The sequence below is a fragment of the Aethalodelphis obliquidens genome, unplaced genomic scaffold (genome assembly GCF_003676395.1).
Source record: "Aethalodelphis obliquidens isolate GAN/ISIS:26980383/991018 unplaced genomic scaffold, ASM367639v1 scaffold39, whole genome shotgun sequence".
Lineage (NCBI taxonomy): Eukaryota > Metazoa > Chordata > Mammalia > Artiodactyla > Delphinidae > Aethalodelphis > Aethalodelphis obliquidens.
This window is the reverse complement of record NW_020837983.1, coordinates 11,505,093-11,521,845: the sequence shown is the minus strand read 5'-3', so window position 1 is coordinate 11,521,845 and position 16,753 is coordinate 11,505,093. Positions and strand designations below refer to the sequence as shown.

Genomic DNA, 16,753 nt, shown 5'->3' with positions numbered 1-16,753 from the left:
GAGAGAGAGAGAGAGAGAGAGAGAGAGAGAGAGAGAGAGAGGGAGGGAGGGAGGGAGGAAGAAATGAAGGAACGAAGGAAGGAAAGGTGCGACAACTTTATTCGCAATTCCTATTTGAAAGTGGAGTAGGATTTCAGACAGACGAGAGCTCCCAGGCCTGGACAGACAGCCAAGCTGAATAAGTCCCAGTGGTCAACGAAGTTCTGTATTCGAAAGTCTTCTGAAAGGCTTCTCTTTGACTCTCAAAGATAACAATTTAGAACTAAACATGAAGAAATATTTTGATTTCATTGGAACATAAGTGTTCCTGAAAGCTTTATCTTAATATAAGATTGCTATTAACAACACGATTTAAAAATAAAGAGATAGATTTGCATTAGGGCACAGACAAAAATCCTATAATCACACGCTAATAACCCAAGATGTACTATAATTGCCTACTAATTACCATGGAAAAGTATGGGATTAATATTAACAATATAACTAATACAACCTGGTACAGGGAAAGATGACTTACTGGGAACCAAAATTAAAGACAGACTGAATAAAGGGCAAATGGTTAGTTTCACAATTAACTACAAAATTATGTCAATACTGGTCACATTGGACGTGACTATAACGTAATGATCCTTATTCGGACATGCCTGTGGAGTAAGTCTCATTACATGACAATCTACACCACCCGTTCTGAAAGTGCAAAAACTGGGATGTCCATTATTTTGAAACATGTGCATTGTAAAGCACGAAAGTAATTCTGTTCAGTAGAGAAATTATATTTGAATGAGTTTCAATATATCTGCTGTAGCTTCTGATGTTTCATTTTATAAATCAATATTGGTTGTTGAATGTCTTATAATTTTCCTTCCCTGTTTGAAAGGAAACAAAGAGAAAAATATCCCTTCCCAGGAAAGTGGTTTTGGAATTATTCACGGTTTGAGTAGACTTGGTATGCAGTCTGGTTCATTTCGTGATTTGTGGTTCATTTCAAATGTTTTTAAAATGGCTTACATCGTGCAAAACTGGATCCCTCCACCATGCAAATGAGTCCCGGGTAACTCCCAGCCTGCTCCACGTGTGTCATCGTGTCCCTGGCTGGGCTCAGCACTGGCCGGCCTCCACTCCCCCGCAGCTGGCCACGCTGCCCCGCCCGACCCCCTGCCTCAGGGCGGGACATCCGCCTCTCCTCGCTAACAAAGCTGAGCTTTTCTTCTGTGATTTTTATCTTCTCCTTTATTCCCAGAGCCAGTCAGTCCTGGAGAGTCCACCAGTTCTAGAATTCATCTCTCATTCCTGGGTTAACTTTGCATCTCTCCTTTCCCAGCCATAACTGTCTCTCCCTCACTTCAATCCCACCCCCATGCTGGCCCAGAACTACCTCTCTGAAATACAGATATCACTGCATGACAGTCCTGCTAAAAATCCTCAGTGGTTATCCAAAGCCTCCAAAATCAAATACTGCAACTCATTGAAGAGAAATACCGCCTCATCCCCATATTCCTTTTGCCTTTATTTATTCCCAGTCTCCTCCTTGTCAGAGTTCTGCGAGGACTGAAAAGTGAATGCAACACATCCACCTGGGTGAGTGACAACTTTTATGAACCCTCACTTACGTATTCCTGGATCTCTAAAGCCCATTCTGTTCAACAGTAGAAAAACTGAATTAGCAAAATACAAAGTATGCATGTTACACCTCAATATAAAAGAGTATAAACACACACTTTTCAATAGCTCCCCAACAAAACTGCAAACCAAGACCCTGGAGCCAAGCTAATGTCAAAGCAGCAGAGGACGAGAAACCCTGAGCTTAATTCCCCTCAGCATCTGGTGTGGTGATGTTCCTCTGCAAAGACCCACCCCACGGTCTGAGAGGCAGCATTTCCCCAACATTCCACCTGCAGCTCTGGGCATTACCACCAGGACACGTGGTATTTGTCAATGGCCCTCTAATACCTGGAACCTTCTGGGCCTTGGACCCTTAAGCACCCAGCTGGGCTCGTTCAGCCTCCACGGTAGACCTGGAGCTTCAGCCCGTACCTCATGGAAACAGCTTTAAATGGGGCTCCTCTGAGAGCCTGAGACCCAAATTCCATCTATACTTCATATCCCTGGTGCTCTAAGATTCCCCTGAAAAAAGCAAGCGCCTCCACAGCCACCACAGCCTTCAATCTCATTTTCTCAACCCAGTTTACGCGGGACTTCCCTCCTTCTCCCCACTCCCTGTGTAAGTTGAATCGATGACACTCCCACCGGCATGCACGAGAGTTTCCACCCCTCCCATCTCTGCCAACAGTTTTACCAGATTTTATAAAATTATGCGCCAATCTCACTCTGGTTTTTCTGTCTGGATTCCTGCACCTCCGCGTGGGCTGCTTCCCTGGCTCACAGCACTCTCCGCCACCTTTTCGAGCTCAGCCACTCTTGTTATCTTTTCCGAGGGGTCTTAGAAACATCTCAGGGAAGTGCTCCTCCCATGTGCCCCTCACGCGTGGTCTCTTAGCTGGTCATCTTCTTGCCTCCAGACTTGAGCAGTTCGAGGAGGGGGCTCCACCCTATTTATGTATCTCTGAATTGCCTGTTCCTAACAAAGGGTCCAGTTGCTGAGCGAATGTGGAATCACTCTGCCTTTCTGCAAGCTGGTGGTAACTAAGATGGGACCGGCACTAACTCCATGCCCCCTTAGGGGCTTTCACCCTCAGAGAGGAGCAAACGACAGATATCGTCAAAGCGGCGATTCCGTACAGTAGGTACAATTGGCACAGGGACAATCTCTGGGCTGCAGAATGTAAACGTATCTATGACCTGGAATAATTCTGTTATCCGATGAGCTCACAAGAAAGAACTTGTGAAACTTGGAGAACCCTGCTTGTGTGCTTTGCCAAGCAGCAGAAGGCACTTGGGCTGGGGTTGGTTTGTTGTACTTATATCCAGTAAGAGCTAATTGCTAATGCTTCCTTCCCCACAAACATAGTTTATGGCCTAATGTACAAGAACCTCGTCTCCGAACTGGCTTTCAGAAATATCAGAACTAGTAGCGGCCAAGAGTCCTACCACCCAGAGTGCAAGATGTTCTCAATGTCTGGAGAGAAAGGCGTAGAGGAGAGAAGAAGGACCTCAATGCAAGGTCAATTCATGAATGTGTGCAGTCACTCCGCATGGCCTGATGGGGGCCAAGAACTATCTACAGGTCAGGATACAAAGACAATAGACAGTGGAGTGAAGACATCGAATAATAAAAAATAAAACAAGGGGTGCAAACTCCAGCATTCCTGGGTTTCCATCTTCACTTACCAGGGATTTGACCCTGGGTAAAATTCTTAGCCCCTCACCATCTCAGTTTTTAAACAACAAAGTAAGTTGTTTTCAGGAGGAAGGACAAAATGTTTATGTCTGATGCACAGAAAGAGCCCAGTACAAAGAAGGCAACAGACACGTGGGAGCTTTTATTAAGACACAGTTCACTCCTTCGAAAGCCTGCCTCCCGTCACTGTAGTAAGAGTTTCATCCATACATTTGTTCATTCATTCATTCATTCACTCATTCATTCCTTCAGGAAATATTTATTGAACACTCATGATGACTTGGGCTCTGTGCTAAGCATTGGGGCTGGAGCAGAGAACAAATCAGACAAGTGCCTGCTCTTACGGGCTTATTCTAGTAGGAGGGGGCACACAATAAGAAATAGAAACATATATTCATAATAACCTGTTAGGTGATAACAAGCAGTCTGCAGTAAACTAAAATTAAGGGAGCTCAAGAGTGATGAGAGGGTGACTTTGGGTAAGGTGATAGGGAAGGTCTCTCTCTGATAAGGTGACAACAGGCAAAGCCTCCAAGAAGTGAGGGAACAAGCTGGGCATCATGGGAGTATCCACTCAAGGAGGGATGTCACTGGTGTGAGGCAGGGATGGCCTCACCGAGAACTCCACTCAGCACACAGGAAGCTGGGAGCTGAGGCGCCACGTGCTCTGAGGGGCAGCCTCCTTCCCTGGCCCTCAGGCTCTCACTCTCCTTTCCACGGATCCACAGACAGGGCTCCATCGGGGACGCAGAGGGTCCTCTCCCACCAGGCAGCCAGCACACAGGGGCTACTCAGAGCATCAAGAGTATGTGGGAGATGAAGAGTAGCCACAAAGAACAGCCAACAATCTTATCCAAGGGAGACAGACTTATGTCAGGGAAGATGCAGAATGTTCTCCAGGCATGATTATTTCAGGTGCAAGAGATGCCAGGAGAATCCTTGAGTGTGAGTGCTGAGGGGATGTTGAAGAAGGAAAGACACAAAGAGAGGTAAGAGCTCCATCGGGCTTCTCCTGGAGTGGAGGGAGGGAGGCCGCGTGCTGGAGACAGGCTGCTTGTCCCAGGCACCCCCGGAAAGGAGAGGAAAGGATGCGCACACCCATACACACAAAATTGTGTTACGCGTAATTTGAGGAGTTTGAGGTTCCCCTGTAGCCCACACCCACAGACCCCAAGGACCAAGGTTATGAATGCTTGTTTTAGCAAAAGGGGCCTCATCTCAGTCTCTAACATGAGCTTCAAGTTCACTACCTGCAGGGCTCAGCTGAACCTGCTGACCACAGTGGCTGGTGGAGGCGTGGGAACTGCAACTTTGGAGCCCTGACTTTAACCTCCAGTTCATGGAGGTGAAGAAAGATAACACATTACATAATTTGGGATTCTTCCTTTTCTTTTGCAGGCTACTATAAGGTTCTCAACCCCAAATGACAACGGTATAGCATACACACTCTTGGGCCTCCCTACCCCCTCAGCAGCCAAGGTACAGCCACACGAACATTCTCTACACGGCCCTGCACAGTTACTACCGGTGACGGCTTCCACACACAGACATATGTGCTGTGGCAGCATCAGCTTCCCCATTCTATTGGAAACGGTGTTAACCACCCACTGGCAGAGGAACAAAGGGCTTGATTTTTTTTTTTTTAATCTAGTACAAGAATGAATTAGATGACATTTTTTGCATATTTCCTAATCCTGTCAGGTTGAGATTAGGGGTAGAGACTGTGGTCTGAAAATTGATTTTCCATTTGAAGCTAAGGGGTTGATTCAGTGTCTTCACCTCAGATTCAGAGCAAGTAGCCCAAGTGGCCATGAAGCTACTTGGTAAGAGTCACACATCTCAATGATGAATCGTGTGTGTACATGTGGGCACACACGCATGTGTAAAGGGTTACATGAGGGAGAAAAGGCAGGCAAGAGGTGATAAAAGAGGTAAGATCTGAAATCGTATGAGACCTGAGAGATCATTCTAGTCCAAGAAAAGTAAACCTTGTAACGACGTGAAATTTAAACCAATAGGTATGCCAGGAAAATGCTTTTATTATTTGCCTTATTTGGACCTGGTCCATATTTCTATTTAACTGCTCCTCTCATTTTCTTGGGCAATAATTATAAGGCTAAACTTTTCAAATAAAATAAAATTGTTCCTCTGCTCTGTGCAGATTGGCTGCAAAGCAGGTTATGGCAAGTATCCCCAAATCCTTCGCCCTAGTCAGTCAGTTTTAGGGGTTCAGGGTATGACCTGGGTGAGGAAGACTGTTTTTATCCCAGCTCCTGCACTAATTCCTGCCCTAATTATCTGAGGACAAGTCACTTGGAAAGGTGGGTCAGTGAGCCTCTCTAGACCTCGGCTTCCTAGTTCATTAGATAAATAAGCTTGATGAGTTTACAGATGTGTATGTGTGGCAGGGGGGAAGGGGGAGGAGTGGTGTAGCCATTTTGCAAGAAAAAACAGCAAGTTAGTTTCAATATGTTCTACAGTGAGTCTCTAACCCTCACCTAGTTACTAACTTCTCTGCCATTGGTCAAGGGGCCCCAGCAAGTGTGAGATGGAAGGTCTGAAAAATCCTTCATTACAATGCGAGAGAAATCAAAGTAAACATCCTTTTAATGGCTCATTAGCACCTCTGGTGTCCAACACAGTGGAAACCTTCGCTTGGCCTATCCTCACTGGGGCTGTACGCTGTTGGTCTGCAAAATGTGAAAATAAAGCCTATAAATGAGACATGATTTATTTCTCATGGAAGCAGCAAGTAGATAAAGTGTTAAAATTACTTAGAAACACATATACATTAAGTCCCCTGCCTTCAAGTTGTGAACTTTCAAAGATTCGAACCTGTGTTCACGTGTCCAGTCACGTAAGTTAGCTCATGTGTCTGGTGTACATTGTCACCTGCGTGCGTCCTCTGCAAGTGGTGGTGCTTTTGTGTACGTTACTGTACAGTACAGTACAGAGTACAGTAGTACAGTGTCACTGGATCGTTTTTTCAAGAGGGTAGATAGAATTGAATCCAGCAAGGAAGCAGAACCTGTGCCATCAGCGTCAGGCGTGAGTGACATTGCAGCTTGCCCTCCATCTCCTATTGCTGAGGATCCTTCAGCTCTACCATCTCCCACCTCCTCTCCCTCCTTCAGTCAGTAACTCTTCTTGCCTGTTCACTCGATGCTAGCCCCTGTAGGCCAGCTATTGTACTGTACTACTGTACTTCTCAAGGTAGTGTACTGTAAGATTAGAAATGTTTTCTTCCTTTTTTTGTGTTTGCTTTTATGTATTATTTGTGTGAAAAGTATTATAAACCTATTACAGTACTGTACTATATAGCCGATTGTGCTAGTTGGGTACCTAGGTTAACTTTGGTGGACTTACGAACAAATTGGACTTGCAAACGCGCTCTTGGAAGGGACCTCGTTCGTTGGTAGGGGACTTACTGTATTACTGCGTTTTTAAGTAATTTCTAGGTACTTTGAGATGCAATCCCTGACTTCCCCTGCTTTGCTCTGTGTCTCAGAGGTTGATTCCTGCAAAGTGCATGTGCCAGGGTCACGTGCCCTCTGCTTCAGGGTAATGTGGCCACCGGGAAGCACCGGGGGAGACTGGGAGGCAGGGCGAAGCCAGGGCAGCCCCTCTCCCCCCGCCCTCTTGGCACTGAGGGGTGTCTCTGGCAGTGACTCCTCTGAGGTTCCTGAGGTTCTGCCTGCTCTTGGAAAGCTGGTCCCAGCTCCAGCTGGTGCCTGTTCCTGCTGGGCAGCTCTCACAACACCCAGCACCTCTCCCTTTGATCCTCTGGCCCTCCAGCTAAGAGCAGCAGACTCGTGCTGTTGCTCCTGTCTGCACTGTCTCACGGTGCCTTCAGCCCTCCCAACTCTGGCAATGAATTATCTCCATGGAACCACCTGGTGTGGGCTCTGCTTTCCTGACGGGACTCTGAGTCTTGTCCAGAGGGCTCTAGGTCTCTGAAGAACAGACATCATGTGTAGGAATGTACAGATTCCAGAAAATGCACTTGGCAGGTCCATTCCTTCTCTGCTGCCGGGAAAGCTCTCTCAAACATTGCGTTTGTCTGATCACCTAGGATCATTTGCACTAGACATGTGTTTGGATGGAAGGAACATGGGATGGAGAATTAGAGAACGAGAATGCTGTATCTAGTCACGTGACCTTCGCAAGTACCCTGGAACCAAATGAGCTGAGGTATTCGCGCCACAGGGGGATAACAGTTCCTCTGGCCTGCCTGCCAATCATTAGGCTCAAACACGAGAGGGCATGGAAATATATTTTAGAAACTGGCACGGCCGTTGCAAAGCTAAATCTATTATTATAGGAGACACAGTTGACTTTTATGGAACGAAAAGTGTTTTGCTCTCAGCTTAGCCTGATTTTGACTTCTCAGCCTGATTTGTACTAAATGTACTAAAAACATAGGAAAGGTGCACAGACTAGTGCCTGGCACATCATGAGAGTGACGTGGGTCCCAACTGTGATTTCTGGGCTGGGCTCTCCTTTGCATCATGACAACATGGCAGTTTACCAAAGACCATGCCGGGAGGTCAAGGTCAACTTACCGATGTCGAGGACCCTCTGCTTGGCCGTGTGCTGTCGAGAGTGCCAGTACTTCCAGTATTTCAGCTGCTCGTCCCGGTTTTTGTCTTCACTGAAGACCACCATTACCACGCTCTGCAGAGGGGGAGAACCACGGAGCTTACTTTCTGTTCAGCACCTCCTGCTTCACACACTCTCCAGTTCTAGAAGTTCTATCAGAGGTGGGTTGCTGTCATTTCTGTAAATTTGTTTTTCTTGCTTTAGAAAAGCCCAGTAAGCCCAGGCGTATGGTTTGTCTTGTTTGAAAATGGGACTACTTTAAAAAAATGAATGGGAAACAAGAACAGCACATAGTGAAAAAGAACGCTACATCATTTTCACCATGAATCATAAACAAACAGATTATCCAATTTACCAGCAAATTTATTATTGTGTGAGCTGAGTGGGCATACCAAAAAAGATTTTTTTCTTGTATTGGAAACAAGAACATTTTTGAAATTTCATATCCTTAAACATAGAATTTGGTGCTTTTGTAAAGGAGCAAACATCTGTTTCTGGCCTAATTAAGTGCCTCTGGCTGGATTAGTGGGAATAATGAGAGAAATATTAAAAGATGAGCTCATATTGATGAACGAAGATCTAAGCTACAGATATTTCATAGACCAAAAGCTACAAGGTCAACTATGTTATTTATAAAAATATGTGGATGTACTTTTAAAATGAGCATGAGAAACTAATAATGTCTTGTAGAAATAAGTATCCCAAACTGCTTTCACTTCTAAGTTACAGCCTTGTTCAACTAAATATATGTTAATTCATTGTCATTTATGAGATGGAGGAGGTACCAAAACCAAAGAAATAAACAAACCAAAAAACCAAAAAGCAAAACCCCTGTAATTACAGCATGAGGAATACCGTATCCAGGAATATACTCCCCCCCTCATTCCATATGCAAAATACTTCTTAGACATTTTTCTGCTATTCCAGAAGAGTGTTTCAATGACTCCCATTCTTTAATAACTTCTCCTTTGTAGCATTTCACATACTTGTAGTCATCTACCTAATTATTTACAATTATTCAGTCCATGGCAATGTCTTCCCACTGATGCCTATCCCAATGAGGGCTGGGACAGAGTCACTCACCACGGGGGCCCTGGTGCCCGACAAATAAGAGATACCAAATACATGTTTGTGACTGAACTGTCAGGTCAAAATCTGGCTTATTCCCAGTGGTGTGTAAACATCTGTTACACAAGAAAGCAGGTGTTTGTTAGAAAAGCTAGTTTAGAGATATGCATCCATACTCTCTGCATTCACAGCGGCGTGACCCTCAAAGGCATGGAGGAGAGCTGACAAGAAAGGGATCCACTGGCTGGGCTGGTGGAACTCTGGGCTCAGCCTCTCTCCATCCTCCCTCCCCCTTCCGCAGGCTTTTCCATTTATATGTAAGAGTTTACTGCCCAGCCTCCTGGTGTTTTTTTCTGTCTGTTCCAAAATAAAAAGAACATTTCAGGTAATTTTTTCTAGCACATGACTAAAATGGCGTATTCTTGGGATGGAAATGTATTTTTCCAGTGGTAAGGAGAAAGGCCGTTTGAAACTGCTATTACCACGGCTACGCTTCGACTCGGGATGCAACGCTGTTCTCAGAAATCAGCGCTAGGAGGTTCCAAGTGCATCCCTCATTTCTCCACACTGCTGGCTCTAACAGAGCCTAGGAGTAAGAAAGATCCATTCTGAGAAGGGCCATCCTACTCTCCAAGGCTGTTAGACTGAACTCCTTAAGAGAAGGAAGGCTCTTGGTCTTAGGCAAAACGCAACAGAAGGAAATAAAATTTCTATATGTAATCATTTCCATGATTTCAATGAAAGAAAATTCTTGGAAAAGTTCCTGCACTACAAACTGTTGTCATAGCCTCAGATTACTAACCATGCGTTATCTTTTCAGGGTGATGATAACAGTGTTGTGACCAAGGTGTATACGTGAGTTCTACACTTGTAATTTACAAGATTTTTTTTTTTAAGAATATGTATCCAGTGTCTTCTTACCAGGCATCCACACGTGAGGGTTTAGGATACAAATTCTAGGATATATTTCCAGAGGTGGATTCCATGCTAAACTCCGTCTGCCTTTCAGGCCTCCATGCTACTCAATACAGTATACTTAGTGGTTAAGAGAGTAGGTTCGGGGGTCTGACTGCTTGGGGATATAACCCAGTTCCCTCACGTTTGAGCTATGTAACCTTGGTCAGTTGCTAGCTTCTAAAAGGCCAAGTTTCTTCATCTGTAACATTATAAAAGGAATGCCTATTTCATAGGGCTGTTGTTAGTTTCAACGAGTTACTAGATGTACAGTGCTTAACACAGTGCCCAGCACACAGAAGATACACTCAATAAAAACTAGCTGTTACACTGTGGCTCTGGTTGTTGTGATGATGGGGATGATGATGATTGATGGTGACGATGATGCTGCTGCGGCTGACAGCATACCTCCACCGTAGCCTTGACCTCAGGGTTGGAACATACTGACTCCTCTGGAGGGCACACTCAGCACTCTTCCACCTGCCACGGGTTCAGCCTCAGGTGGGTCGTTAGCCCCACATCCTCCCTGTCTTTCCCCTCACTCTCAACTGCCCTGCCTCCTGCCTCCTGTCACTCTGATCTGGAACTGGGATGGCTTCGGAGGGAGAAAGGCCTGCTGGACAAATGAGCAGCAATTCTTCCTTGTCTTTCTCATGGAAACAAAGCCGTAAAACCGGGTTGATTCAAGAAAGCAGCACTGCAATGATTTTACCTAAAAGCTAGTAACAGGCAAAGCGGCCAGCAGGCGCCTGGACACTCTTTTCTCTTCTACCTCAGGGGTTACCTTTGCCTGGGAATCTGGGTTGGGGTAAACTCACTGGGCTCGGCACAGCACGGCGCTCCTTTCTCAGTATGCAGAAGAAAGAGCTTAGGAGTGCACACCACGCACACAGCAGCATAAATCATTTTACAACAGGGCAGGAAACTCCTTCAGCCTCTTTTGAGAGCTCTGCTATAATTTTCCTTTTCAGTCGACAGGGATTACCAGTTCCCTCCCTTCTTGGCAGTAGCGAGAATGCCAGAAGCTGGCAGGCTTCCAAGGCAGTTTCATGTCCCACAAATAGAACTAATAACTCGTGAATGTGAAAATTCCTCCAAGTCACTCCTGGTAGGGATGATATCATGCCCACCTCTTGACTCCTGAGTAAGTGCCAGGCTGCAGAAGTCTTTTAGCAAAGCTGCGGAGGGCCCAGGGACGCAGAATGAATTGCACCCTCCTTTTCAGAAGAAAGCCCAGCTCTTTCCTGCCCACCCATACGCTCTGACTTACAGCTGCTTACTTGAAAACTGCACATCATTTGATTGAAAACAACGACGACAACAACTAGGTAGCACGTAGGCAATGAATGAAGCTGGGGAAATTCCTGGGATACAGTCAGAAAGCATGTTCCAACCATGTCCCTTCCCTGGGGTTTATTAGTTACTGATTAAAATGATAAACTGCAAGCCAGTAAGTTCTCTTGCCCCAACTCTCTGACATGTGTTCTAGAATTATTTATTTTGGGATTTTTTCCATGCCCTTCCACAAGGCTGGCAGGTAGTCACTGCTTTCACCTGATCCCTCTGTGCTTTACTGGAGAAATGAGGCCCTTACCCTGACTTTGCTGATGGGGTGTCGGAAGCACTTGTTGTCCCCCGTCTCGCTGAGCGTGATGGCATAGAACTGTCCCTTGTTGAGGTAGGTCATGGGGCCCTCCCCCTGCTTCTGACGGAGAGATTTGGTGGCTTCCAGGGTGTACTGAAATGTGCCACTGTGAACAGAAGACAAATAGCGGTCAGATTCATTCACTTGGACATTTCTGGCTTCTGGATCAATTTCACATCAATAGCATTTTGTATGAATATTAACCAACGTTTACTCCATTTCACAGACAAAACACAGCACATGGCAAAAGAGATGAGACCATACCAAAGGTCACTGTTAGTACACTGCACACAACATTTCTAATAGTGGCCCATAAACCAGATGGTTTAGAAGGGGAGAAAGTCCACAATGTGCCCGCCTACTTGTGCCAGGCGGAGCTGGGGGAGCCTCTGTTAGGTTTTAGTTGGTCCTTGGTAATGCCTGAACTTAAGAATCGCTAAAATTTGCCACTTTCATCCTAGCAACAAGACAAATATGTGAATGCTTTTGTTCAATTCATCCGTATACCAACTTTCTTTTGTCTAGCCAAGGTGTTGCAAATAGCTACATCCCACTTTAAAATAGTTCAAAATGTAAAAATCTAGAACTCATTCATTATTGAAATCTGTATGGAATCTAGCTCCATAACAGGGAGTATTTTTTGATTTGGGGGTTTTGTTTTTTAAGCCTGCAAAAGAACTCACGACAGGGTTACTGCTCTAAATCAGGAGCCTGCAAACAATGGTCTGTCGGCCAAAGCCAGCTAGCTGCCTGTTTTTTGTAAATAAAGTTTTACTAGAACACAGCTACACTTGTTTGTTTGTGTTGCCACAGCAGGGCTGAGTAGCTGTGACAGAGACTGTGTAGTATGCCAAACCTAAAATACTTAGTATCTAGCCCATTACAGAAAACAAGTTTGCAGATCCCTGCTCTTAATAATTTCCCTAATATTTTACAAATATAAGTTAACTTATAAAATAAAAACACTGATTTTCCCAACTTTGAAGAATATGCCCGTTGTTTACAACGAGCAACGGATATGAGTCAAATCTTTTTATTTAAGATGCTCATTCAGAATATTTATTTCTGTCACACTGCAGGACGGCACACAGTGATGATCCAATTACAAGTGCTTTGTGTGTTTCCTGAGAATCATCAGAGGCTCTTCACTGGGTCCATCTATTTTTTTAGCTCTTTAATTTCAGTCTGTGAAAGGCTGTGTGCAAAAATGACTGAAGTTTGCCTCTTCAAATGATCTACTTACAAGATTATGGGGGACTCTTGCTTTCTATGTTGAATATTTCTGCAATGTTTGATTTTTTTTTTAACTTTTATAATGAGAAAGAAATTTGAAGGGCAAAATAATATTCCTCTTCCATGATAAAAATCTTAGGCTTAAGCTGATAAGCAAAGCAAATTCCAGAATCTGTGTCTTAGAATAAGGTGGGAAATAAATCATTCAAGACAGAACCAATTCCACTGTCATTTTGCCTAGAAAAAGCAATTTCAAGATAACCCACTGAATCATAAAGTTTGAGACCTGGACAGGATATCAGGAATCACCTAGACCAGGAGCGTGCAACTTGTCTAGGGCACAGACTGCTTGAAAAACATGAAGAAAGCTGTGAACCCTCTTCCCAGATAAAAGCACATATGAACACTAATGATTTTTAATATAATTTCAAGGGATTCACGTCCCCCAAGCTCATCCACAACACAAGATAAGAACCACTTTCCTCATTTCACAGCTGAGGAGAGACTGAGAAACTTGCTCACCCCTGGAGACAATGACAGAAGCAGAAAGAGACACCAGGTCACATGACTGGTAGGTCATTGCTCTTTTCACTGGCCTGATAGCTGGCTGCATGGTTATCTGGATTGACAGCATGCAAATTATACATGTATTTCCATGTTTTAGAAGGTGATTTGGAACTTTATCTTCTCTGCCTCTCCCCTACCCTTCACCACCACTGCACACCCAAATTCTGGCTGGGAGAATCTGGAGAGGGTGACTGGGGAGCCTGAGGCTGGAGCGAGACCCTGAAGGGGCAGGAGGGCTTCAAGCGGAAACAGAGAGAGGGGAAGAGGGCCATACATGTAAAAGTAAAGGGCCAAGAAATACAGTGGGGGACAAGGTTTACAGTAAAAAGGGACCAGCACATAGAGGGCCCCAACTACCTTCATAAGGAATTGGTGTCTTATTCTGTCTGAAATGGTGAAATCACTGATAAGTTTTGTAAATGGGATGGATTAATTCATCCTTGCCATTCTCTCCTGTCTACAGGCATGATCACGAACAGGGACTTTGAACATGTGGCCCCTCTACCTAGAATGTTCTTAATCCTCCTTCTTTCCCTGGAAAACTCCTGGTAATCCATCAAGATCCAGTTCAAATGCTGCTTCTTGTAAAGCTTTCCTCTGGTCCCATCCCACTCACAACCCACACACACCCAGGCCTGCAGGTCATCTCAGTTGTCTATTTATGTATCTCTGCAGATGAGCAGGACTCATCATTTTGCAAATGTATTGCAATTTGTATGACATCACACAGGTCTCCTGCAAAAGTCTATGGGCCTCTTTTAAGGACAGGTTATAACTTATCCTCAATCCCTATCGCATTGCTGGAAGATGGAAGGCACCAAAGTCTGTGACAGCTAGTAGGAAGAAATGTCCAAAGTGGAATGGAAGGGAAAAGAAAGTGCTGGCAGGGCAACCTGTTATGTTGCAACAGCTCAGAAGCATACACACAAGAGTAAATTGGAAAAGACAGGACAGGGGGAATAGGACATCCAGCACTTGGCAAATGCCATGAACGTGCAGCAGGAAGGCAAGCACCTTGCACCTCTGGAGTGTGTGGCTGGGAGGATGGCAACATTAGGCACAACAAGAAATAAAAGTGGAAGAACAGATGTGAAGGAAGTGAAGAAGGAAGGAAAGAAGAGGAAAAGACACGTACATGCTGTGCTGGAGGCCCAAGTGCCTGAGGTTTAGAGGAACACCTAAGAAGGGATGTCTAGCAGCAAAAGGACAAAGGAAGGGTACAGGTAGGTCTCAGAAAATTGATCAAGACTGGAAACAGTAATTTAGAAGTCATTGTGGAGAGAAAAGAATTTTCTTTTAAAGGTGTAAAAGTATAACTTGACGATACATTTAAACAGTTATCAGTTCATCAGTTTCTAGGGGCAGCTCCTGTAACCTACCTTGATGTCTGGTCGTACATGTACTCCTCAGCCCCAACTGAAGCACTCCGGAATTTCTGCAAAATTTAAAAGTCATCAAAATTAAAACAAATAGTGAGTCATTATGCAGAAAAAAAAAAGTGACAAATGTATCCAAACTGTTTTATCCTCATTTTAGAAAAGAAAATTACACATTTTTTTGGTATTATGTTTTCAACTACAGTGAAAATAGTTACCATTTGTGTATAGAACCTGCATACCACCTGCACACTGAGAATTACCTTCAACAGAAAATGCATTTGTGCTTTTATTCACATGTCCACATTGGCATGTCCACAGGTGTTCCTAAATTGTCTCCAGGTACTGGAAACTGTTTCCTCAAACATGTAAACATCTCTTCCATTTTCTTATCTCCAACACTTATTCCAAAAGCCACAAATTCTGAGGTAACGGAATACTCATTACAGAGAAGCCACATAGCGTATCATAAAGCAGTATTGAGAGCTCTGGGGCATAGTTTTTGGAGCAAGACTTTCTAGAGTCAAGTTCTAGGGTCAAGTTCTAGCTCTTTTACCTGCTGCCTATGTAGACTGAGGCAAGTGCCGTATTCTCTTCAGCTGTAAAATGCCTACTTATAGTGATGAGAAGAATTAAATGCATTAGCAGAGATAAAGTACTACAAACAGTTCCTGGAACGTGGTGAGCTCTATCTATGTGTATTAAATTCTGTTCCATACTCAGGCAAAATTGTGAAACTGAAGTTCACACTGACATTTTCTTCTTCCAACAACAACAACAACAAAAATTCTGTTCTATAGTAATCACTTGATCGTACTCAATGCCCTTCTCTAAGATCTTCATTATCACAAGAGTGTTAAAAGTAATTTTGCGGAGGGAAATTCTAAGTCTTAGTATTACATGTGAAAAGGCTTGGGTCCACAGACATTCAGCTGTTGTATATTTAGTGCAAGTAGGATGCACTTTGCTACATTTTAGAACCCTCTTAAAAGTAGATGCACCAAAAGCCCTAACTCTTGATCCTAAAGTAAATATAATAGAATATTGATGAAAAAGCACTTGGTGGACCACACAGATCTGGACCTTCCGCTGTGGCCTTTTTTCTAGTGTCTCTTTCTAAGAAACAACCGTCTTGTCTTTCATTTCTCTGCCATAAACTTCCATTCTTTGACAAGTAATGCAAAGATTTCCTTCTCAGGAAAGGTTCACTCACAGCTACTTTCCAAATTTCCTTCACAATCTCTAACCACCGTCACTTGAATGCAGTGTGCCCTCACCTCACACTTTATATGTACATACGTAGGATCTTTCTTTATATACAGTCTTATAAACTCCGTGGATCCGAGAAGACAGTTTGCCCTTCAAAGTTTACCCAAACGCAGCCCAGGAGCATCTGACAAGTATTTGTTAACTAGTTTATTAATCATGACAGAGACTCAAAGATACAGATTTGTGTTTCTTTTGCAATCAGTCAACCCATCAACAAGGCATTAAATGGAAATATTCTGGGGCTTCAGCATCTGACTGGTGCCAAGAGACATAGAGAAAATATATAAGGCACTTTCTTTGCCTCAAATATATAAAAATTGGTTGAGGAGGTGAAATTCATATGAAAAATGACAACAAAAGAAACTGAAATACAGCAAATGACTAGATATGAAGGTCTATGTTAAAGCATTCATCCATTCATTTATTCAGGTGTCCTGACTGGAAAAGTACAGAATGAACATTACCAGGAAAGGAAGATCAGCAAAATTCTGGAAAGATTTTATGGCTGTTGTGAACTTTGCTTTGATCCTTAATATATTTAAGAATTAGGAAATTTTGGAGTAGGAAGGTAGCATGATGAAAAGAGCATTTAAGGAAATGACTCCAAGACAGAGAAGATGCATTTCAAAGGTCTTCTTTGAAGGAATATGTGGTAACCCGTAACAACACATGGTGAACCAGTATTAATAAGCAAGGCCCTGAATGAGTTCATTGCCCATGCCATGGCACCGTGCAGCCTGAGGA

At 43.9% G+C, this 16,753-nt stretch overlaps 1 protein-coding gene across 4 annotated transcripts in view; it reads right to left on the bottom strand.

Annotated features, from left to right (window-relative positions):
- The window catches only part of GRHL2 (grainyhead like transcription factor 2), a 165,953-nt gene that overhangs the window by 79,085 nt on the left and 70,115 nt on the right, over window positions 1-16,753 (bottom strand). For all 4 annotated transcript variants that reach the window (XM_027131538.1, XM_027131540.1, XM_027131537.1 and 1 more), the window contains 3 exons: window positions 14,744-14,799; window positions 11,514-11,670; window positions 7,861-7,972 (listed from right to left, as the gene is read on the bottom strand). In XM_027131538.1, the coding sequence (XP_026987339.1) occupies window positions 7,861-7,972; window positions 11,514-11,670; window positions 14,744-14,799 (325 nt within the window). The remainder of the gene's footprint in view (window positions 1-7,860; window positions 7,973-11,513; window positions 11,671-14,743; window positions 14,800-16,753) is intronic.